At 44.5% G+C, this 25,099-nt stretch overlaps 1 protein-coding gene across 3 annotated transcripts in view; it reads left to right on the plus strand.

Annotated features, from left to right (window-relative positions):
* The first annotated feature begins 1,011 nt into the window (after window positions 1–1,011).
* JHY (junctional cadherin complex regulator) overlaps window positions 1,012–25,099 on the plus strand; it is a 35,438-nt gene continuing 11,350 nt past the window's right edge. For 2 of the 3 annotated variants that reach the window (XM_081889811.1, XM_081889813.1), the window contains exons 1-3: window positions 1,012–1,107; window positions 3,415–3,820; window positions 9,702–10,203. In XM_081889811.1, the coding sequence (XP_081745937.1) occupies window positions 3,477–3,820; window positions 9,702–10,203 (846 nt within the window). In that variant the 5' untranslated portion in view covers window positions 1,012–1,107; window positions 3,415–3,476. Of the gene's footprint in view, window positions 1,108–1,178; window positions 1,299–3,414; window positions 3,821–9,701; window positions 10,204–25,099 lie in introns of those variants that run through there. The other variant, XM_081889812.1, reaches the window with a different exon arrangement.

Genomic DNA, 25,099 nt, shown 5'->3' on the forward strand with positions numbered 1-25,099 from the left:
AACTTGTATATGTTATGATTCAGCCAGCATCTCAATAAATAAAATACTTAGCACTTTGGAGCATATAAAGCAGTTCACACATTTTCCCAGTAAACCCTCCCAACAATGTGGTACAGCTTACAGTAATTGTCCCCATATTGCCGATGGGAAGACTGAAACAACCTAGAGGGTTGACCTGAAGTGACTTATCTGGTGTCCGACTATAGTTTGAACTTGTTGGAAGCCCTGGGTGACCTTGGGCCAGTCACTCCCCCTCCAAGCCCAATGGGTTGTGGCGGGAAACAGCCCACTACAAAAGCTGTTCGTTGCCTTTGGGGCCAGCACTATTGTTAGGCAGAATGAGATGGGTGACAAAGGTAGCTGACATTGGGTGTCATGAAAGGGCAAAAACTGCTAAGCTATTTAATGTATTGCTATTTTCTTTTTAACCCCAACGAGAGGCACTTGCAGGGTTTTCTGTTCTCAGGTGCTAAAAGAATCTGGGTTGGGAACACACCTTGACTTGGAAAAGGGGCGCCGTTTGCTGTTCTGCCTCAGGCAGCAAAATACCTTGGACTAGCCCAGTCTGCCCTGCACCACGCGGGCTTTAAACGAGGCTCTTCCCTATTGTGAGAGAGGAAAGGGAACCGCTCCTGCCATTTCCATTTCTGTCAAGACAGATATCTGTATCCGCTGCCAACTATAAGGGTTTGTGCACAAAACGCATACATATATAAACACAAGCAGACGAAAATTAAAAACTATCCAATTTAAAACATAGAATGCATCATCGTGGGTGCTTATTTCAATTTACAGTTGCCAGGTGTTTAAAATTCTCCGCTGCCATCAGCTTATCTTGATCCGCAGAGAAAAAAAGTCGCCCAATAGTCAGCTGAGCATCCTCAGCGTCCTCCGCAATCTTGGCCCGGAAGGTACCATTCCGCCCCGACCACGTTGGTCTCTCACACACCCCCCCCCGTTACGGAGGATTGGTAGCTTCCCAGAAAGAGCAGAGAGGGCGGGGCGGCGAAGATCTGTGTACCGTTGCTATGGAGACGTGGCGCTAGTGGCGCAGCGGGAGCTGCGGAGAGTAGCTCTGTGAATAGCCTGCGGCGTCGCGGCTGAAAGGTAGTTGGGGAGCAGAAAGGGAAAGGGGTTCGGGTGGGGTGGGGTGAAGTAGGCAGGTATCACTTGAGAGGAGACAGGAAGGAAAGGGGGTGGGCATTTTTCAGCATGATGCCAGTGGGGAACAAGAGCTGCACCTCTTCCGAAGTCCTGCTCCCTTTGGCCAGCTGCTGGAGGTGCAGAGAGTCCAACAGGTGAAGCAGCTTCTCCTGGATGCAGTGGCGGAAAACGCTTCCCCGGTTGAATTTCTGCCAGTCATGCAGCTATAAAATGAACCTAGAGGTGGGAGGAGGGCGATGAGCGGCTCAGAAGACACCCACCCCTCCAAGTTTGGAGGGGCCAGTTTGACTCAAAGGGTTTATCACAGATCCACAGGGAGAAAGATGTGTGTATAAAAGTTTGTCTGTACTTATGGTTTTGCAGTAGTGGCTTTGCATTGGGCTGTTGCTGTTTTGCCTTGTTACGTTAGCTGCCCTGGAAGACTGGTGTGCTTAAGGCATGCAGTTAATTATAACAACATATTTAAATATACTGATATCTATTTATTACTGTGTTGTTATAACTTATGATACCAGCTGCCTAATTGATTGCAAGAAGCAAAGGCTTGGCTATAGACTACCCCCTCTCATCCTGACCCCACGTATGTGATGTCTTCTTTATTCCATTTGTGTTGTGCCCTGAGACCAAATAGATCTTCAGTACCCTTTTTCCAGGCAAGGAGACCTTACAACAGGGGTCAGCAACCTTTTTCAGCTGTGGGCCGGTCCACCGTCCCTCAGAGCATGTGGTGGGTTGGACTATATATATATATTTAGGGGGGGGGGGATGAACGAATTACTATGCCCCACAAATAACCCAGAGATGCATTTTAAATAAAAGCACACGTTCTACACATGTAAAAACACGCTGCTTCCCGGACCATCAGTGGGCCGGATTGAGAAGGCGATTGGTCCACATCCGGCTCACAGGCCTTAGGTTGCCTACTCCTGCCTTAGGATGATCAATTTGCACGGCTGCTTCTGATCTAATGGTATTGCTTCCCCGCCCCCCATCGAATAAGAGAGGAATGTGGTCAGAACCACATACTGCTTTCCTTTTGTTTATACTCCAGAAAGTACAGAGTGGTCCTTATGCAGGAATACAAACTCCTATGTTGCAGAATGGGGATTACATACATAGGCCTAGGTGTGCCAGCCTTCGGCTGTTTGCAGATTACTAGCTTAAAGTGCAGCTAGGTCATTCTTTTCTCAATTCAAATTGAAGCTGGTTTGGGGGGAGATGCATCAGAAGGCAGAATTTCACAAGGAACAACAGGATAGATGCGGGATAGACATGGATTGTGGCTAAGACGTGTACAGTAGGAGCCAATTCCAGGGGGCCATGGGTGCTTGGGCACCCACAATCATATAATTTTGGGGGCCGGGCACCCACAAAGTCAATGGAAAAAGCTGGCAGGCAGCAGTGGCGCTGCCTCCGAGACAGAAGCGGTTCAGCTTCGCCCTCTACAGCCAGCAAGCAAGGCACCCTTTTCTGAGCCCAAGTCCCTCCCCGCAGAAAAGGGTGCCTCTGTGGCTGCAGAGAGGAAGAGGAGGGAGAGGAGCCACCGTCGCTACAACACCGTGGACATGAGACATCACCCGCACACACCTGCACATATGGTGATGAGCACCCACAATCCTGAGGGTGAGATGGCACCCCTGCCGTGTATGATGCTTCCAAAACCAGTGATGGAACGTGTAATGGATGCAGAGGAGGTTATACACAGCCTTAGATAAAGCAATAGTAACATTTGATCACTTGTGCTTAAGGCCATTGGGATTGCTGAGGAGTCTTTGCCTACAAAAACAGGCCCATTGTTGCAAACATAAAACACAGATCAAGACTCTAATGCCCTTTTTTATATGCAGTGTTTACATGACTTGAATATACACAATTATTTAATTGTTATTGCAAGTTGCATTAGAAGGCTTGATCATTTTTCAAGCAACTTTCAGATTTTCAGACCTTCCACATTTAAGCTTGAAAACATTTTTTAAAAATTAAAAATGTCTATTCTTGGGTGTGTGTTTTTAGCCTTGAGGATTCCAGGGGGTTCTGAGCTTTCAAAGTAAAATATTGAAAATGCTAAACTTACTTATTTTTAAATGCTGGCTTTTCTTTCATTGGAAATTTGAAGAGTTGAAATGTTCTTTGGGGATCGTGTGGTCCACACACACACACACACACACACCTCTTTTCCATATAATTGTAAGCCATCTCAGAAACAGGGCAGACAGCAATAATTAGGATATTGCTTACTTTGTTTTACAGAAGGGTCACACACGTGAAGTGGATTTTTCTGCTCATTCTGAACTTTTTTTTCCCCCTGCACCATGAACGCAAAGAGCCCATTATCCCAAAATGGTTTAGTTCGGCCGCACGTCCATTACTCCTTTTTGGAAACGGCATCTGAAGGATTGTCACAGAGTGACTCTGATTCTGAAAGCCTTGCTCAGGAGATTCAGTATCAGCTTGAACTTCAGAAGCGGATCCACAAAAGTGAAGAGCTGGTGGGCCAGTCTGGTGATGAGCTGGAAGAAGACAGCTTAGACGAAAACAGCTTAGATGAAGACAGCCTGGAGGAAAAATGTCTAAGTGGAGGAGAAGTCTCTGATGGAGAAGAAACACAAGTTCCAAGCAGAAGCGGTTCTGGAAAGGAAAACTGCAGCCATGCAAGGTAAAGCATTTGCATTTTAATATACAGGCATTCCTGCACTTCTGTTTTCGGTCAGGACACGTTAAAAATATAAGGACAAGCCTAAAATGAGCCCTACTGGATCAGGCAAAGATCTGTCTAGTCCAGAGACCTGTATCCGGTATTGACCTGTATCCTGCAGACCATGAAGGTAGCAACCCTCGTGTCTCCTGAGGTATACTCTGTTTTTATATGGATGTTCCATTTAGCTTTCATGGCTAGTGGCTGCTGATACCTATTCTCCTTTATTTGTCTGAGCCTGATTTTAATCAGAGTGAATGACAAGACGGTCATTTACCAGGTAATAAGTTATCACGGTATACATGTGATTTCTTGGTAAGCTGGTTGTTGTTGTCTTGCTAAGTGGTGGAGATAATTCTACTGCTTGCATGCAATTCTGTTTACATGCAGAAGTGAAAAATCAAAGATTGCTTCTTGATTACTGTTCGTTGAACATTTAGCCTGGTTTGTTTGCTCAAAGTTTGCGGGGAAATTAGATTATATCATCTATTTATTGTGCATTGATCCTGATTTATTTGCAGGATCAAAGTTAGGCAATGCAGTCAAGCAAATGTTATGCTATATTTTCCAGTACAATTTTCTGTCACTTCTCTTCTTCATAAAAGGTCCAGTTTGGGGAGGGGAAAGAGAATTTGTTGCGCAAGAGCTCCAAATCAGCTTTAATTGCACAGCCTGAATTTTGCTGGCATGTGACTAAATTCCACACAAAAATAGTGATGGTCTAAGAGCACCCATAGAGATGAACCTCAAAGTTTTGATTACCTTTAATCTGCCAGTTTTCATTTACCTGGTCCTTTGTTTTACATATGAACTTGATTTTTTGTTTATTTTATTCACATTTTATTTTAAGGGGGATCAGCCTAGGAACCTGAACAGTGGTATACAAATACTTCCAGGAAATTAAAAGTGCTGAAGAAAATTGCTGTATTTGTTTGCAGAAGCATTCCACTTTCTTCTAGTGACCAATATGTTCTAAGTAGAACATTCTCTTGTGTTATCAAATATAGTCGTACCTTGCAAGTCGAATGGAATCCATTCTGGAAGTCCGTTCAACTTCCAAAACATGTGGAAACCAAAACGCGGCTTCCAATTGGCTGCACAAAGCTCCTGCAACCAATCGGAAGCTGTGGAAGTCCTGTCAGATGTTTGGGTTCCAAATAACGTTTGCAAACAGGAACAGTTTGCGGCATTCGGGAGCCAAAACGTCCAAGTACCAAGGCATTCAGGATCCAAGGTACGACTGTAATAGAAACAGAGTTGACACACTTATTTCTTATCATAATCCAGTAACTGTAGATACTAATAGAACAGTGAGATTTAAATATTTTTTTAAGAATATTGTTCTACATATTTGTTAACGTTAAGATCACAGTGGTATCTTCAAAACAATGCTTTTAACAGTGCAGTCCTATGACATAAGAATTTTTATTGAAGTCAATGATAAGTCTTCCTCCCAGGTAAGCATGTAGAGGATTGTAGCCTAAACAACACAGCGTGTCACAATTTTTATCACAGGGGTCCCTAACCTGTGGCCTTCCAGATGTTGTTGGACTACAACTCCCATCATCCCTGACTATTAGCCATTCTGTCTAGGGCTGATGGGAGTTGAGTTGAATTTCAACAACACAAGGAGGATCCTGAGTTTCTTTCCCATAATACATTTGTTTGCATGATGTATTGAATTGATTTTTAGCTGTGCTTGACAAAGACCCTGCTGTATTGGAAACTTGTTCTGCAAATACATACAACATTCTTATTTTATTTCTCTGGCCTGAAGACTTGTGCTGCCCTCCTTTATATTTTTAAATCACATTCTGGTCATCTCTTGGCTGGGCAATGCAAACAGTCTGCTTACAAGACTACTTGCACTCACTGGCAAGTTACCAGCTGTAAAATGGGCATAAATTCTATTGGTTTCAAGTGTGTATACAGTCCTTCAATCACATTTTTAAATGTATCTGCTTATGCTAGAAGGCTCTATAAATTTTAAAGGACTTTTGAGGATGTGCCAATGAAATAGTTGCCTTTTTTATTCAATAACTGCATAAATGCCAAATTAAAAAATTCCAGAGTGGTTATTTGTTTTCCCTGCTTACTTTGAGAGGTGCATTAACTTCCCCATTCTGTGCAAATAGAAATTGGATTTGTTGCGTACACTGAAGGCTTAATGCTGCGTAAATGCAAAATAATTGTTGTTTAAAAGGATTAAATTAAGCCTGAATCAAAAAACGATAAACACAATCCATTTTCATGCTCCGCTTAGAAACAAACATGGCAAAAAGGAAAGAGGGTTAAATTATTAACAGTGCGCTTTCATGCACCTCCTCAATGGGCAAAGTGGCTAGTTATTGAACATTTTATTGCAAGTGGGAAAGGATGTTAATTGTGTAGGAAACATGCTCCAGCCTTTGTGGGGAGGGGGATTCTGACAGAGCACAAAGCTCTTCATTCAATGGAAATTTGATGTGATGTTCTTCCAAATTATCGCAGTACGTGCTCAGATGGAGTCCATTAATGGAGACAAATATCATTCCCTGTGCCTGCGATGCTTCCTATTTGCCTCTATTCTGAGCTCGGAATTTGAAGTGGAACCCCTACATCTGTTGTTCCAGAGAGAGTCCATATAACCCTTATTCAGCAGAGAAAGCAGGGCACAGGATTACTGAGAGAGAGAGCGGCAGAGACAGAGACCCTCTTTTTGTCTTGTTTTGAAGATGAATCTATTCACCCCCGTTTGGATTCACCAGGTTGACCCTAGACAGCAGGCGCAGCAGAACTCATGCTCTTGGATTTCAGTACAATGAGCCTTGGCAAGGATCATACTCTGTTGTTAGAAGCATTTCCATTGTTTTAAGCCCAGTGTGACATATTTCTGGGCTTATGCCACTTCAGAAAAGCTCTCCTGTGTGCATATCATTTGCATTCATGAATAATCATGGCTGGTTTTGGACCACCCTCCAGATAAACCTGCAGGGACATTAATAATGTGTTCCGGTCCCTAGCCTAGCCAGCTGCAGGCATTAGCTGAAGTCAGGGGTGCCAACTTGAATAAAATATGGGGGGGCAGGGAAGCCCCGCCCCACATAATTGATGACATGACACAGTGCACACACAATTTGAATGGCAATCCCCATCAACTTTGGAGGGGCCCATCCCTCTGAAATATTGTGTGGAATTGGCTCCTATGGCTGAAGTTTGGATTTTGGATTTGATATCCCGCTTTATCACTACCCGAAGGAGTCTCAAAGCGGCTAACATTCTCCTTTCCCTTCCTCCCCCACAACAAACACTCTGTGAGATGAGTGGGGCTGAGAGACTTCAAAGAAGTGTGGCTGGCCCAAGGTCACCCAGCAGCTGCATGTGGAGGAGCGGAGACGCGAACCTGGTTCCCCAGATTATGAGACTACCGCTCTTAATCACTACACCACACTAGCTCTCACTGGATAATTTACAGTTCACTGGATAATTTACAGTGGTACCTCGGGTTACATACGCTTCAGGTTACATACGCTTCAGGTTACAGACTCCACTAACCTAGAAATAGTGCTTCAGGTTAAGAACTTTGCTTCAGGATAAGAACAGAAATCGGGCTTCAGCGGTGCGGCGGCAGCAAGAGGCCCCATTAGCTAAAGCGGTGCTTCAGGTTAAGAACAGTTTCAGGTTAAGTACGGACCTCCAGAACGAATTAAGTACTTAACCCGAGGTACCACTGTACATGGTTGGTGTCTCCAGGCTTTCGAGGGCTCCTGGCCAAGCTAGACACTCTCCATGGGCCACCCTCAGTGAGTTTACTTCCTCACTCCCATTGCCACCTACTTGCTTCCCAGGTAGGGGGAGCCACTGAGCAAGCAGGAAGTGGCAGCTCCTCCTCCTAGTGGTTGCCAGAGCAAAAGGTTGAATGACAAATGGCGTTCAGGTTGTAATGGTGAAAAAGAGGAGCAGACCCAGGGGAGGCTTCTGTCACGGGCTGCCTGTTGAGATGTGGACCCTTGACAGAGGCCCATCCATGCCAATCCTTGGCACCAGTCCTGATTGCAGTTGATCCTAGGGTTAAGCTTTTGGCCTGTATAGACATTGGCCAAAGTAGCTTTGATTTTACTCCCTCCTGAAAGACATCCAGCTCCCATTTCAGTTTGAAAAATTGTCTCACATCCACCACCCCAGGTTCTTATTTGGAAAGCCAGTGCCACATACAGGTGAAACTCGGAAAATTAGAACATCGTGGAAAAGTTCATTTATTTCAGTAATTCAACTTAAAAGGTGAAACTAATATATGAGATAGACTCATGACATGCAAAGCGAGATATGTCAAGCTTTTATTTGTTATAATTGTGATGATCATGGCGTATAGCTGATGAAAACCCTGAATTAACAATCTCAGAAAATTAGAATATTAAATGAAATCAACAAAACAAGGACTGCGAATAGAGAAATATTGGACCTCTGAGAAGTAGAAGCATGCACATGTACTTAGTACTTGGTTTGGGCCCCTTTTGCATCAATCACTCCTGCCCACCTAGCAGTTCGAAAGCACTTCAAAGTGCAAGTAGATAAATAGGTACCTCTCTGGTGGGAAGTAAACAGTGTTTCTGTGCACTGCTCTGGTTTGCCAGAAGCAGCTTAGTCATGCTGGCCACATGACCCGGAAGCTGTACGCCAGCTCCCTTGGCCAATAAAGCAAGATGAGCGCCGCAACCCCAGAGTTGGACACGACTGGACCTAATGGTCAAGGGTCCCTTTATCTTTTACTGCCTCAATGCAGCGTGGCATGGATGCTATCAGCCTGTGGCACTGCTGAGGTGTTATGGAAGACCAGGAAGCTTCAGTAGCAGCCTTCAGCTCTTCTGCATTGTCCATGCCACATCTCTGATTAGTGTCAGAGAGTCTGCTCTGAGTATGACCAACTCTGGCTACATCCCTGGGTAACAGACACTGAAAGCTCCTGATTCAAATTTTACCTCTGCCATGAACTTGTGTGACCATACAAAAGCCTTTTCTCACCCTCGCTCAGTAATATGGATTTTTTTAAATTTGTGTTTAAGTTTCAGAACAGTCAAAAGAAAGTATACAGCTTCACACAGCACATGATTAAAATTTGGAATTCTCTTCACAAGAGGTAGTGATGGTCACCAACTTGGAAGGAAATCAAAGGCTGCTAGCCAGGGTGGTTGTGCTCTACATCAATGGTTGGCTTGATCCAGCAGAGCTTTCCTTATCCAGCAGAGCTTTCTTAAGTTTCTGTCTCCTTTCCTAAAAACTTCAAAGCAGTACTAGCTGCACAGGACATAAGGTACTGGAGACCAGCTGCCAGAGAACTTGATTTGAGATGTACACAGACCACCGGTGCCGTCTAATAAGTGAATTTTTAGTGTCTGCTGGTCACTGTCTGCTGTTTAACAAAAATGGAGCAATTGTTTCAAGTGACTGTAGATAAGTTGCTTTCTGGTTGTCACAAAAACCATAACCTGCCAATGTAAGCTCTAAAACACCCAGGTATATTCCTTGCACCTGAACCTTAAAATTCTTATACAGTGGGTTAAGTACTTAATTCGTTCCGGAGCTCTGTTCTTAACCTGAAGCACCACTTTAGCTAATGGGGCCTCCCACTGCTGCCATGCCGCCAGAGCACAATTTCTGTTCTCATCCTGAAGCAAAGTTCTTAACCCAAGGTACTATTTCTGGGCTAGTGGAGTCTGTAACCTAAAGCTTATGTAACCTGAAGCGTATGTAACCCAAGGTACCACTGTAATAGTTAGGGCCCATGACTGGGATTGTAAAATAAGAAGCCTTTGAAAATGATGCTTTTCTTGATCAAAACTTCCTTTTTGTTTGTTCCTTTTAGTAACGAAAAGGAAACAGTGGACAGGTATTCAGAGCTGAGATATAATCCCAACTGGAAGAATAATAAAAAGGCAGTAGGCTTTGTCGAATTAGATGGCTCTCCCCCAGAGGAAGACGAAGACTTGCCCATTCTCTCCCTCGATTCAAATGGCAGCCCTTCCCAGTTCAGATTTGTATACAGGCATCGTCAGCACCAGGAAAGACCACAAAACAGACCACCTGTGTTTGACAGGGAGCTCTTGAACTCTTGCGATCAGCCTGCAAAGGTCAGCAATGGATCTTGTGGTTTGTACAAGGAACAGGAAGTAGTAGTTCTTTGCCATTACAACAGCTGTTCTAGTATACACAGCGACAGTTCTTCTACTCAGATGAAAGAGTTTAAGCCAAGGCCTGAGAAGGACTTTGTCGAAAAGAACAAGCTCACTTTGGGACTAGCGATCCAAGAGAACAATTCTTATCTTCAGCGCCATGGTAAAAAGCAAAGGGAAGACCACGAAGGAGAGGTAGGTGGATGACCTCTGCTCAGAGCATTCTGACAGCACTTAGCAATTATTTACATGTCAGTGTGTTCAAAACACTTCATGTCTCAGATTTTATTTTATTGGTTTGTACTGTGTGCAATGCAATACTTGCAAACCATCCAATAAAATGAGGGTTTGCGTTCCATGAAGTTGCCCCATTAAGCAGCTTATTTTTATCACTTTGTATTTAATAATAATGATGATGATGATGATAAATAATAATAATAATAATAATAATAATAATAATAATAATAATAATGATGATATATTTGTACCCTGCCCATCTGGCTGGGTTTCAAACAATGTTTTTAGAATGTTGTAAGCCTCCTGGAGTCCCAGCTTGGGAGAAACGTGAGACAGAAATACAATAAATAAATTAGTACCAGGACTTCCACCAGATGGGGTGCAGGGTTATGAACATATTTTTGAGACGGGGGTAACCTGGGAGTAAATCCGGTTGAACTCATTGCGACTTGCTCTTGAGTAGACGTGTATAGGATGGCACAGTTTTGATTTATGTGGCAGATGGCGTAGATATGCTTGCATATAAAAAACATGCATTGACTGTGAAAAGGATTTGATAAATCAAGCTACAATCTAGACAAAATGGAATCCTTTTCACAGACGATGCTTCCACCCCTACCCACTCCCAAATCAGACATTTCCATGAAGGATGCTCTGCATTACATCAGCCCTAATCTCCAGAACTTGACATAAACTTCTTCACACACTAGGGGGCACTGAATGAATGCTTTAATGATAGTTGGAGTCCTGGCAATTCCTTTCCCTGACAGCAATACAGTGGTACCTCGGGTTAAGAACTTAATTCGTTCCGGAGGTCTGTTCTTAACATGAAACTGTTCTTAACCTGAAGCACCACTTTAGCTAATGGGGCCTCCCGCTGCCGCTGCGCTGCCGGAGCACAATTTCTGTTCTCATCCTGAAGCAAAGTTCTTAACCCGAGGTACAGTAATATTTCTGGGTTAGGGGAGTCTGTAACCTGAAGCATATGCAACCCGAGGTACCACTGTATTTGGACATGCAGATTTTGCATATGGAATTCATCTGGGCAAATATTGCTCACTTTGAATGAAGGAAGATAAAGGATGTGTTGATATGTTGATTTTTCTATATTTGCCACTGCTGCAGAATTGGGAATATGTGTGCTGTAGCCTAAAGTCATGCCACCCCACAGATTTTAACTTTAAGCGCCATCTTTTCTTTAAGAATGTGCCACTGTTTCCAGTATAGCAGGTCTTTATTTTTGCAATGTGAAAAGTGATTATAATGATATATGGTTCAGTCTCTTTAGGGCTGCAGCTTTAGCAATTATGCAGCAAATTTCAAATGTACAAAACGCTTTTTCTGAATAATCTCCCATAGCAAGAAGGACCCACATTAGGAACACCACTATTTTTGCTCTCATTGGTGCACCTTACTAATATTGGCATTTTGCAGATGGGAGAAGCTGAGGCTAAGAGAATGACTTGCCTGAGGGCACCTAGTGAATTCACGACAGAGGCAGGATTCAAACCCAGGGACCACTTCATTTGTAATTTGGTCTCCCATGGCCCCATCCTATGCATGCTTACTTGAAAGTAAGTCTCACAGAATTCAGTAAGCCATACTGCCAAGTAAGCGTGCAAATGTTTCTTTATGCTTATGAAGCATTAGGACAGGGTGGGTGATTCTGGACTACAACTCCCATGATCCCGGGCCACTGGCCATGTTGGCTGAGGCTGAAGGGAGTTGTAGTCGCTCTATCTGGAGGGCCACAGGTTCTCCATCATTGAATTAGGGTGTGAAATTGCTATGGTTTCTTTCTTCCTTTCCCACTTCCTTTTGCATTATAACTATTTGTAATAAATAATAATAATAATAATCCTACACCCATTCTCAATAGTTCTTGGTTAAAATACTTCCAGAGTAGGTGGAAGAGTAGGTTGAATTCTTCTGGGTTAATTGAATTATTGATCTAATGCAGAGGGAAAAGCACCCAGAAGTAAATAACTGGCAATGTGGAATGATGATAAGTGTGGTGTGGGAAGAGAGAAATTATCCACCAACAGATTTCACTTGAATACTTTGTGGTTTGTACGTATTTAGCAATCAACTCAATGGAGCTATGTTTCTTGGCATGTCAAAGCGATTAACGCTGTTAGCCTCTGAAAATTAAACCTTGGCATAACATAATACCACCTTAATTGGCACAGAGTTTGAGCAAAACCCACTCTAAGGAAATACACTTGTTGTTTGCCGGTGAAAGGTAGCAGTTAAAAGAATGAGCTTTCCTTTGGCATGTTTCTGTGTCAGCCCTCACACCACAGACAAAGTCAGCGGAACCCATATAAGAAGAATTTACTGCAGAGCAGTTGACGAGATCTCCAGATTGTATCTTGATTCACCGGTTTGTCGAAGTCAACTTAAAAATAAGGGATTTCTCATGCTTGGCAGCTTATGTGTCCCTTAAGAAAAGTATTACCTTATGAAACAATATAAATACACATGTAAACAATTAAAATAAAATCTTAGATTAGCTTCACAAGGGAATTTTGTATTTTCAACCTCTTTCATTGTAATCTGGCTACAATATGAGTCTATTTCACACATTTTTCTTCCCGACTCAGTTTCAGGTGCATTTTTATGTACTATTTTGCTGAAATATTTTGCACTGATCTTTCTATTAACAGCACTGACTCTCTCTTTCAGTGTTTATGGGTCCCATGGATGTTGTCTGTGGTCTTGCCTTTGTGAACACTATAAATAGTAGACCATGGGTAGGCAGACTAAGGCCCGGGGGCCTGATCCGGCCCAATTGCCTTCTAAATATGGCCTGCAAACGGTCTGGGAATCAGCGTGTTTTTACATGAGTAGAATGTGTCCTTTTAATTAAAATGCATCTCTGGATTATTTGTGGGACATAGGAATTTGTTCATTTTTTTCGCCAAAATATAGTCCAGCCCCCCACAAGGTCTGAGGGACAGTGGACCAGCCCCCTTCTGAAAATGTTTGCTGACCACTGTAGTAGACAACTCCACCCGCCTTCAGCTCCTACCATTTGCATTGAGAGGGAGACTTCCAATAGCACTAACACATCTTTGCCTCTAACCACTCTCTTGGAACTCCGTATGGAAAAGTGAGCATAGCTAGCAGAGAACATATAAATTGCTTGGTCCCTCCTCAGCCAACTTGGTAAAAGGCTAGCATTAATTTATTTTACTAGCCTTCTAAGAAGTTAATAGCCTGCGCATCATCTCCTCTGCATCCAGCCTGAAAACAAAGGCTATTTAGCCTCTTAGCAGACTAGAACCAATTTTGGGGGGGGGGGGTTGGGCAGGATTCTCCTAACAAGCCCCATCAAGCAGAGGCCATACGCAAGGACTTCCGCTTGTGCAATTGGGCTTTCCTCTGCCTTAGCACCCCCAAAATTGGCTTTAGGGGGAGTCGGGAGAGTGTCCAGAGCAGCGCACAGGGAGAAGAGGGTGGAATTGTCCTGACTGGCAAGCCAAAATGCTTGCACAGGTGGAATGTTTGTCATGGCGCAACATTATATCCTACCCTTAGTAGCGTTTGGGGGCTTATTTCCAAGGCAACACTCATGGGAACTTATTTAATTTGTTAATTGCAGCTGCAGAGCGGGGGCCACGTTTTTTGTTTGCTTGCTTGCTTTTGGACCTGCTGGGAGGAAAGGGTTAATCCATCTTCTGCTCCAAATCTGGGCTTTCATCAGCTGCTATTTACATCGGAGAGGGGGCAGATAAACACAACATTAAACCACATGTAATTTGACCTTGAGTGTCCACCTGAAAGATGCACATCTAAAAGAATGTAATGTGCAAAGCAGCCTTAAGATTAGGTTATCTTGGAACAGTTAGCGGGGAAAGCTATATAAATGCTAATTATAATTATTGTTGCTACTCCCGTTGTTGTTAAATGGGTATACATCTGCGCCAGGCTGTACAAATCTGGGCTGAAGTGAATGTTTCCCTCGTTCAGATCGTATTTTCTAAAGCATCAACTTCTTTTGCAGTGCTGCCTGATTCCCTAAGAACACGATGATGAGTTTCTTTGAGCACGAGAGCGAAGTAGCGGGGCCTATCTAGCTGAGCTGTGCTCATACCGAGTTTCTTTTCCTCCCTGTAAACCCCTTACTTCAAAGCGAGGAACATAATGTACGATTTTTTAATGGCTCTAGACCAAGGCACTCAGACTCTCTGTGCACTGTGCCTTACCTCCGTGTAAACACCTAATCAAGATTGCCTGCGCTCCAACAATAGCAGCCAAATGCAATTCGAGAACCACAAGCCTTTGAAGTCCTCCCTGCAAAGGCCGGTTTTCTAGTCCGGGATAATGACATCTCATGATTGCTGCCTTTGTTGTATCTTTTCAGCAGAGAAGCAATTACGGGCCTCAATTTAACAGAATAGACATTACACAGCTTATGATGCTCAAAATGCAATTTCATTTGATCATTTTCTCAATTTGATTGGCATTAATAGAACAGTTCGCTTCCAAAAAAAAAGAAGAAGAAGAAGGAAGGAGAGTGGGTCGAAGTTCTGTCCTGTTCTTCTTTCAAAGAGATAATGCAGAAGCATGCTCTTACCTGCCCGGCGCACTGTGCGGCTTATGGCGCTACCAAAACATTTTTTCTCCCAGTAGCAAAAATCTGTCCGTCTCCGGGTGGCTTCTCAATATTTTTAAACTGCCCTGTGGTGCTGTGAGGGCTGATAGGCTCAGCCATTAATTAGTACTTGGATCAATGTGACTCAGCGAGAGGATTAATTACATGAGCTGAAGACTCCTGAAAGTTATGGTTCTGAATTTCCCTTGGTTTGATATGGCTACCCAGCTGCAAAGTGCTATCTGCCTTCCTGGAGCAGCAAAGGCAAATGGGGTCAGGCCACCAATGGCTGCGCCATTGCTCCTTTTGGGTCATTCTCAGCTGCATGCTATGTTTGCTCAGCACATTATTTCTACCCATAGCGGGACCTCACTGAGCATGCTTTATATCAGGAATAGCCAACAGGGCACCCTCCAGATATTGCCGAACTGCAACTCCCATCAGCCCCCAGCCAGCCTGGCCCAGGGGTCAGGGGTTAACAGCGGTTGTAGTCCGACAACACCTGGAGGATGGAACTCTCTCAGGACAGCACCATGGAAGGGCGTTTTGCTGTACCTAGCTTCCTTATTTATCCAGACACAAACACGTTAATTACTGTACAGCTACAGTTCAGGCAGGACCTAAATGAGAGGTGGGGGGCAGGGGACTGTAATTAATTTAGCCTCCTCCTTAGAGTGTAATGCAAAAAGGGATTGGAACAATACGAGGCTTAAAGGGCTCATTTGGTCTCGTGCTCTTAAAATAAAAGAGAAATGCAGTGGTAATGCTTGCAATTGAAAGAGGAGTAAGGATTTGCAAGATTAATAATTAGGGGCATGTTTAAAGGAGCAGCCAACTCATGCTGTAGATAAACAGATTGTGGCCCAAACCACCTCACAAGGGGGGGAGAGAAGGGGCTGTTCCCCATTCGTTGTTTGTTTGTTTAAAGCATCTTCATACTGTTCTTCAGCAAAAAAAAAAAAAAAAGGCTTAGAGATGTCACTGATGAAATAGCCTCGACCCTCAGGCTTACAACCTAAAAGTCATGACATAAAAGGAAAAGCGACTCGGGAGGGAGAAGGGGGCAAACAAGGGCTGCTTCTTAGGTTGAAATCCACCCCACCCCCTTATTCTGGGCTGTGAGGCAGGATAGGAAAATAGGAAGCTCCTTTATACTGAGCCAAGCCCATTGGCCATTCAGCTCAGTATTGTCTACACTGGCCAGCAACTGCTTTTTAGGGTTTCAGATAGGAGTCTCTCCCAGACCTGTTTATTTTATTTTTAACAAAATGTAGATATTGTCTGATTGTAAAAATCAAACAAACCTCTAAGCAGTTTACAACAATATAAAAGAAAACATTAAAAATTATTGGTAAAAGTTATTTTTTAAAAAAAAACGGTTTGGGAAATTTTCAAAATATGATTGAAATCAGCGGTAGCGAAAAATAAATGAAGCACGTATAACTTCTGCCTATGAGTTTCTACATGCAAAGCAGATGCTGTACCACTTTCCCCTTACAGTATCCCTTCCCTTGCTTCTGCCAGCTCAGCTGACTTTTGAACGGGCAGGAGGCATGCTTGCAGTACCTCTGCCAATGGAGTCGGGCAGAAGGCCCTGAAATGGAGGGTTCTTAGTATGGGACTGTACCAGCTCAGAATCCGATGGGTCCTGAGCTGGTCTCACAACTGGCACTGGCCAGCATCAGACACAGTCCGGGCCTGATCCATAGCTGTCAACCTTCCCGTTTTTTGTGGGAAATTCCCTTATTCCAACGCCGTTTCCAGCTCCTTCCTGCTGCTATCCCGGATTGTGAGATATCCCATAGACTGTCCCTGGGACAGGTGAGGCTGCTGATCCCTTATTTTCGAGGCTGCTGATCCCTTATTTTCAAATCTGAAAGTTGACAGCTATGGCCTGATCACTGTGCAGCGGTGGACCTTGGGGGTCTCAAATTTCAGTGCCCCACTGCCGCTCTCCCTCCATTCTACATCACAGTTGTGGCATCCCCCTGTGGCACCTCTGAGACTCCGTGCCCAGTGCAACCAACCCAGTTGTGCTCCCCTGAATCCACCTCTGCACTGTGCCAGCATGGAGATGGCGCAGGGATCAGGATCCTGTTATTCTAAAGCAGCAATGCGACAGCAAGCAAAGGCTATAGCAGCCAAGTCTGCTGCTTGTGGCTGGAAAGCCAAACAGGAAGTTTGTGACTGTTGCCATGGGAATAAAGGGGCAGTCCATTCTATACTGAGCACCGGATGTTAGCTCAGTGGGTTTGTCATATGACCTGTGCTGGAAGTACTTGGGTGGAGTTTATTCTAACTGCTGATGAGTGCAGACATGTTTTCTCTGTACTGAAGTAAAAGACAGGAATAAAAGATGTAAATAGATTTCTGTCTGCTTCTTTCCCCTCCCTGGGGACACAAGAGGGGAGAGAGGAGCAGTTGGTGTGTTTTCCTCACAGCCTGAGGAAAATCGCCGGAACGGACCTCGCGTATGTTTATTCCTGCCGGGAGTCGCCGGAGGGAGGTCTAAGGAATTCAGCCGGTGCCTGAACAGATAGGCACATACCTCAAGACGGGCAAGAATTCCAACAGTGGTAGCAGACGCCGGTTGCTGTTTTCATCGACCTCTGCATCAAGAAGTGGCCTCCATGGAAGCCTGAGGTGAGAAGGCTGATTCTCTGCAGCCAGAAGCTGACCAGAAGAATCTGAAAACCAAGCAACGGAGCCCAGGTATGAGATTTTCGGGCTTAGAAGTGTGAATGCAGATTGATTCATTCTCTGCTTCACGGGGAGCAGTAGATGGGAAAGACAGCTCCAGTCAAAAGAAAAACCGCATTCCAAACATTCCTGTGGTTTCCTGTCCAAGGAAAAGGAATGTTGTTGCTTAGCAACGAAGGCCAGTTTCACGAGAGGGCTGGACAAGTCAGGTTTTTGCCTCGGAGAGGCAAAAACAAAGTTTTTGTTATGTCTTAGGCCCAATCAAACGAACTGTTGGAAAGGGACTTTCCGAAGCAGCTAGCGTTCAGAGCTGCCAGGTGGCACAGAGTGTAAACAAGCCAGCTATTGGATTTTAGAGGCTTGTGATTGAGAGTCAATGCAAGGACTCAAAATGGATGCAAAGAAGGGAGCTTTGCCTTCTCCGCCCCTTTTGACCAGTGACAATTATGCATCTTGGTCTATTAAGATGAAGGCCCTGCTGCAGAATCAGAGACTGTTTGGGGTGATTGAGAACCCCATTCCAGCAGCACCAACGCGTGCTTGGGCGTCACAGGATGTAAAGGCCAGAACTGCTATAATTCTGTGCGTGTCAGATTCGGAGCTGATCCACATACAAGATTTAGACCACGCGAAACATGTTTGGGACACGCTGAGAAGGACACATCAGAGAGATGCAGGTTCTTCAGCGTTGCTGTATTTTGAGAAGCTGACCAACCTGAGGCTTGCGCCTGATGGAGATGTTCAAGCGCACCTGACGGAAATGAAATTTCTGCGTCAACAGATGGTGGAACGCAACTTCCGTCTGCAGGAGGAAGTGTTTTGCTTCATGGTGATCAACAGCTTGAATCGGACTTACAAAACGGTTGCCAGTCAGCTGGGGTCCCTCCCAGCGAATGATTTGACTTCGGAGAGGGTCTTTGCCGTGGTTCTTTGTGAACATGACAGACTTGCCGCCCTGGAAGTCAAGGACAAGGGGAGCAAAGAACGGAGTTCTAACGCCCCTACTGCTGTTGCTACTGGAGAAAACGCCGTAGCTTTAAACGTTGTCCGATGCTACAATTGTGACCAGATTGGGCATCTTCAGCGGTACTGCAAGAAGCCACGTAAGAACAGAGGAGCCAAGGCCAGCTCCACAAAGTCGGAGGCGTCAGACAAAGGTCACACCAAGCCAAAGGCAAAGACTGCAAAGGCTTTGATGTCGCTAAAAGCCACACCAGAGGTGGGAAACTTCTTTATCCTAGACACCGGATGCACGCAGCATATGTGTCGACACAGAGGACTATTTTCTACGTTTGAGAAGCAAAGCTTCGTGGTGCAACTAGCCGACGGTCAAGAGCTGGAAGCGACCGGAATTGGGACTGTGTATCTTAAAAGTCTGAACTTGACTATAAGCAATGTTTATTTGGTTCCAGAGTTGAAGTTTAATCTGCTCAGCGTTTCACAGATTGCCAAGAAGGGACTAAAACTGTCCTATGATGATGAGAACTGTGAGATCTACAAAGATGGAGAGTTGTATCTTTCTGCCAAAGAGAAAGATGGACTGTATTTGTTGACTTTTGATCAAAGTGATTACATGGAATGTAATTCTTGTGATTCTAACATGGTCTCTTTTACAGGTGTAGCCAAGAAGAACACCAAGAAGGTGACCTCGAGGGTCGACAAGGCATTTCAGCGGGTGTATGCTGATGTGATTGGTCCTTTAGCACCTTCTAGAGGCAATGCAAAGTATTACCTAATATGTGTTGATTCTTTTACAGGTTTTGTCTGGCTTTATCTTTTGGAGAGACCGAAAGAAGCCTTAGAAAGGTTTAAAGAGTTTTGTGACAAGGTTAAAAACATGCATGATGCTGACATAGATTGTCTTTGCACAGATGAGAAGCCAATTTTTCTTTTACAGGAGTTCCAGAGGTTCCTGAAGAAGAAAGGGATAAGACACAAAATTGCTAGTTCTGAAGAAGCTTGGAACAAATGTGTCTGTAGTAGGGTGAACAAAGAATTGCAAAAGGGAATGGAAGCGCAATTGCTTAGTTCACATCTGCCACATGAGTACTGGGCTGAGTCGCTAATGTCATTCTGTTACACGTGGTTGAGAAAGTTTTCAAAAGAGTTGGGATGTTCTCCTTTTGAGAAACTGTTCCACAGAAAACCTTCTGTTGCCCATTTCAAGGTTTTTGGGTCTCATGTGAGAACAGAAGCTCCAGGTGGAGTAAAGAATGCCAGAGGCATTTTTGTGGGTTATGAAAAGGGTCTCTACAGAGTAATTTTGTCTGAATCTGGAAAGGTGATTCTCACAAAATTTCTAGAGAGTGCTCCTGAACAGGAGAGAGTGATTGTTCACACATTTCCCACAGGTAATGATGATGATGATGATGATGATGATGATGATGAGTTTGATCTTATTGAGTTCAGTAGTACTGATGATGACAGCGATAGCTCAGACAGCTCAGTTGTCACAGTCATTGAGAGGAAATCTCAGATAATGACTAGACCCTCAGAAGAGGAGGATGAACCACTGATTAAGCTTAGTACTGGTTCTCCAGAGAGTCCAAAGGCTGAACCAGAAAGCAAAGAAGAGCAGCACCTCTTACGTAGGTCTGAGAGAGCAACGAAGGGTGTACCACCCAAGAGGTATTCACAAGAGTTTGCTAACTTATGTGTTGCTGTTGTAAACGACCAAGGTCAAATTGAAGCTGTGTCTGAGTCAGAGACAAAGGCACAACAGAGAGTTGCTAACCAAGGTAATGCAGAAGCACTCATTCCTTGGAAGTCACACAACCAGAGAGGTACATTGGTAAAACCAGTGGCGGGTAGTTCCAAGGGTGGAACTGAAACAACAGGGGAATGTTATAAGTATAACAACTGTTTGTTTTCTTCTCTGGATGACGCTTTGCTCGCAGCACGCATTGATACTTTAGGGGGAGTATGTTATTCTAAAGCAGCAATGCGACAGCAAGCAAAGGCTATAGCAGCCAAGTCTGCTGCTTGTGGCTGGAAAGCCAAACAGGAAGTTTGTGACTGTTGCCATGGGAATAAAGGGGCAGTCCATTCTATACTGAGCACCGGATGTTAGCTCAGTGGGTTTGTCATATGACCTGTGCTGGAAGTACTTGGGTGGAGTTTATTCTAACTGCTGATGAGTGCAGACATGTTTTCTCTGTACTGAAGTAAAAGACAGGAATAAAAGATGTAAATAGATTTCTGTCTGCTTCTTTCCCCTCCCTGGGGACACAAGAGGGGAGAGAGGAGCAGTTGGTGTGTTTTCCTCACAGCCTGAGGAAAATCGCCGGAACGGACCTCGCGTATGTTTATTCCTGCCGGGAGTCGCCGGAGGGAGGTCTAAGGAATTCAGCCGGTGCCTGAACAGATAGGCACATACCTCAAGACGGGCAAGAATTCCAACAGATCCATCTGCCTGCCCCAGACTTCATCACTACCACTGTTAAGTGGCCAATTTGCAGATGCAGCACAGAGCCTTGGAAGCAGGGAGTTAAGATCAGAGGTGGAGGAGAAATTCAGTTCAGTTCTCTTTCAGAGGTAAACCCGCATCATTCTCGCTTTCTGAAGCCATACCCAGACTGAAACTCTGCTATCCTCCGCAATTCACCCTTCACTGAATTTTGTAACACTGTTCTCCAACCAAACAACGTGTATAAAAATGCATATATTTGGGCAAATGTTGAATACGTATGTGAAGGAGAGCTATCACAGGATTGGTCATCTGTCATGGATGCTTTAGTTGAGATGTTCAGGGAAGTTTTTAATGTGTGACATTTTAGTGTATTTTTGGTCTTTGTTGGAAGCCGCCCAATAACCCCCCCCCCAAAAAAGCCACATTTTAAAAGGGTGTTGGATGTCAATAAGATCAACCAAAAAGGTAAAGGGACCCCTGACCATTAGGTCCAGTCGTGGCCAACTCTGGGGTTGCAGCGCTCATCTCGCTTTATTGGCCGAGGGAGCTGGCATACAGCTTCCGGGTCAAGATCAACCAAAGGCCTGGTTAAAAAGGAACTTTTTTTGCCTGCCGCCTAAAGGTGTCTAATGAAGGCGCCTGGAGAACTTCTCTGGGGAGAGCATTCCATAGACAGGGAGCCACTGCAGAGAAGGCCCGTTCTCATTTTGCCACCCTCCAGACCTCTTAAGGAGGAGGCACACAAAGGAGGGTCTCAGAAAATGATCTCGGGGACCAGGTAGGGAAGAGGCGGTCATGCAATTGTTGACTCTTGAATCAACATTCAAATTCAGTACTTTTCAACTAGGTCAGTTCCACCCATGAAAGTCTCTTCAGAGTGCATACCCTCCAACATTTCTCCAATGAAAATAGGGACATGTTGTTGTTGTTGTTGTCGTTGCTGTTGTTGTTTTGCCCCTGGAAAATAGGGACACTTGGAGGGTCTGTGCGTGTTCTGATGGATACAATAGGGGCAAGTGGTATTGTATAGGGGAGCTCTGCCCCTAATCTGTCCACATTTTTTAAAACAGCATTTCAAGAGCCCTTGTACGTATAGCTGTATCTGGCAAAGACTCTCCTCATATGATGGCTTTGAGAAAGGCTATTTCTCTCTCTTTCTTTTTTTTTAGTTGGATTGTGTGCTTGAGATTATGCTGTAACCTCTTGAACATACTGTTTTGAGTTTCCAGCTGCCCGCTCTTTAGAGACAAGCCAAGGAGGAATGTTACGCTGCGACAGTAAAGCGATGCAAGTTTTCCTTTGCTGAAAAGTGAATTTTTAATTTCCCCCCCTTTTTTCTTTTTACAACGCTGCTCAATGCACCCAAGCAGGAAAGCGATGGCCAGCTCACCGCTTGCCTCCGTCTCACACCGAGACTGTAGGGCTATAAGCAAGATTTGGCTCTGCATATAAACACTAATCACTAGAGAAAAGGTCTGGCTAACAGGTTATCGTCTTGTCACCAGGAGCTGGGATTCCCTAGTGCTAAAGCTTTCACTAAAACATTCTGCTCTATATGTGACTTAATACCCACCATTAAGCAGTTATTCTGAGTGCATACACTCTGTCTCCAATGCAAGTGTTGGACACAAAGGAACCCTGGGGAGGCTGGAGGATGAAATGGAGGAGTTCAGTGCGGACAAAGATTAAATGGATTGAGAAGGGCTTTGTGCGTTACCTCTGGGGAGTCCAGCGTCTCACCTCATGAGGAGTGGCACCTGAGGCCTTAACTGGAACTTGATGAAGCTTTAACTTTTCCCCCCGCAATCCATTTTGAGTTTGATGGTTCTTTAAAATGGCGAGGGAGACCTCTTAGCTCCTATTCAGACATCGACTCAGCCAGGGTCAGCGCTGCCATTAGGCAAAGTGAGTCAGGCGCCTCAGGTGGCAGTTGCAGAGGGGGCGGCGAGTGAAGAGAACTGTTTGTGTGCTACATAGCCTGCCTGCGGTCTACCTTCGCTTGCCTGTTGCCCTTGAATGAGGCCCTCTTTTATTTTATTGCCACTGTCAAAGTCAGATTCACCTGCCAGCCTGGTTGGAGATCATATATATATATATATATATATATATATATATATATATATATATATATATAATTTCTTTTAGATTTTCCACAATGGTAGCAAAAACCACAAAGCAGAGTGGTATACAAAAACAGAAAAAAGGAAAAAGGGGGGAAAACAATAAACAGATAAACAATAACAACAAACTTAATTCTTCACAAATCCAACCTTTTAAGCATCTTAGTTGACTTCCTCAAGTCCCTCCCTTCTGAGTTTCCCTGTAGTTAAAAGTAACAGCTTTCCAATATCATTATTAAACTAAAACAATTTCCAATTATAGTCCATCTTATTCACTTTTCTTAACATTCTAAATCCCATTTATTTAATTATAACTTAATTTAATCCTAGGCCTATTTGTTTTCTTTCAAGTAATTTCTAATTTTTTATGTTACAATATTTATTCAAATGGTCCTTAAATTTCCTCCAGTCCTCTTGGAACTCCTCTTCTTTCTGGTCCACGGATTCTTCCAGTCAGGTCAGCTAGCTCCGAAAAGTCCATCATCTTCATCTGCCAATCAGCCTGGTTGGCTTTTGTACACGGAAACGGGGGAAGGTGCCATCCTGTCCTTTACATGGAGGAGCAAAACACCTTGGACAAGCCCAGAAGCAGCCGATTGAACTTTTGCCCTCATCAGCCCGAACCTAAAGCAATGTTTCATGTGGGCACAGAACAGAAGTCCATTCCCCCAAAGGCCAGATCAGGCAGTTCTACCCCTAGGGGGGAAAAGGTGAGCTTAAGATAGGAACACAAGGTGAGCTTGCGGGATCAGGCCAATGGCCCATCTAGGCCAGCATCCTGTCCCCTTGGTGGCCAATCAGATGCCTGTGGGGAACCTGAAAACTGGGCGGGAGTGCAGCAGGCTGATATTCAGAGGCATCCTGCCTTTGGCAGAGAAGGTACAAATGCTGGTATGATTCAAACTATTCCAATATAGACGTTTGCATGAAGAACACACAGAGCACACATTAATTTTCATGGCACAGTGGCAGAAGCAGCATGCCCTCTTCCCGATGCCTCAGGTCAGTTCTCGATTTGCTTCAACTTGCTGCCTTTTCTAAACACAAGTGTTACATCTCTTTGGTAGGCAGTGGTGTAGCGTGGGTTGTCAGCACCCGGGGCAAGGCAAGTAATTTGCGCCCCCTAACCCGTGGATTTTAGCACTCGAGTCTCTTCCGCACCCCCCCAGATGTTGCGCCCAGTGCGGCCGGCCCCCCCTGCACCCCCCACGCTACGCCACTGCTGGTAGGGCTGTTGGAGAATTAAAGGAACTTTGGCTCATCAGTTATACCAGGGCAGGTTGTAGCTAAGTGGTAAGGCATTCGCTTTGTGTGCAGAAAGCCCCAGATTCAACCAGTGGGATCTCAGGGGAGGGCAGGGAAAGGCTGCCAGTCAGTGTGGACAATATTGAGCTGCGTGGACCACTGGTCTCACTTACTATAAGGCAGATTCCTATGTTCCTCTGATTAAATTTGCATATGAGCAAAATGAAAAGTTCTGAAGCAGCTTCCTTCTTTATTTTTAGATGATCACATTTGTGTCATTTAGTATGTGTGGATGTGGCTGGTAAGGGCTAAGAATTACTAAGAGGAGTCTGTACTTTACTTTTTCTATTTGCATTTTTTGTAGCTCCTATTTTATTGTATGATGAAAAACTTTAATAAAAAATCTCCCAGAAAAAAAGATTTGCCTTTTAACATGGCACTGACCATCTGTCAGTTTTACAACTGCTAGGTCACCCTGACCTAGCCACTGTGATCCACGCAACGGTCACCTCCAAACTGGATTATTGTAACTCGCTCTATGTGGGGCTGCCCTTGAGAGTATCCCAGAAACTCCAGTGGGTGCAGAATGCTGCGGTGAGACTCTTCATGGGGTCCTTGCCACAGGAGCACATTCACCCAGTGCTATACCAGCTGCACTGGCTCACGGTGGAGTACAGGATCAGGTTTAAGATACTGGTTTTATCCTTTAAAGCCCTATACAGCCTAGGACCCTCACACCTACGGGATCGCCTCTCCTGGTATGTCCCACAGAGGACATTACGG

This window comes from Podarcis melisellensis (genome assembly GCF_964234715.1).
Source record: "Podarcis melisellensis genome assembly, chromosome: 15".
NCBI classification, from domain to species: Eukaryota; Metazoa; Chordata; class Lepidosauria; order Squamata; family Lacertidae; genus Podarcis; species Podarcis melisellensis.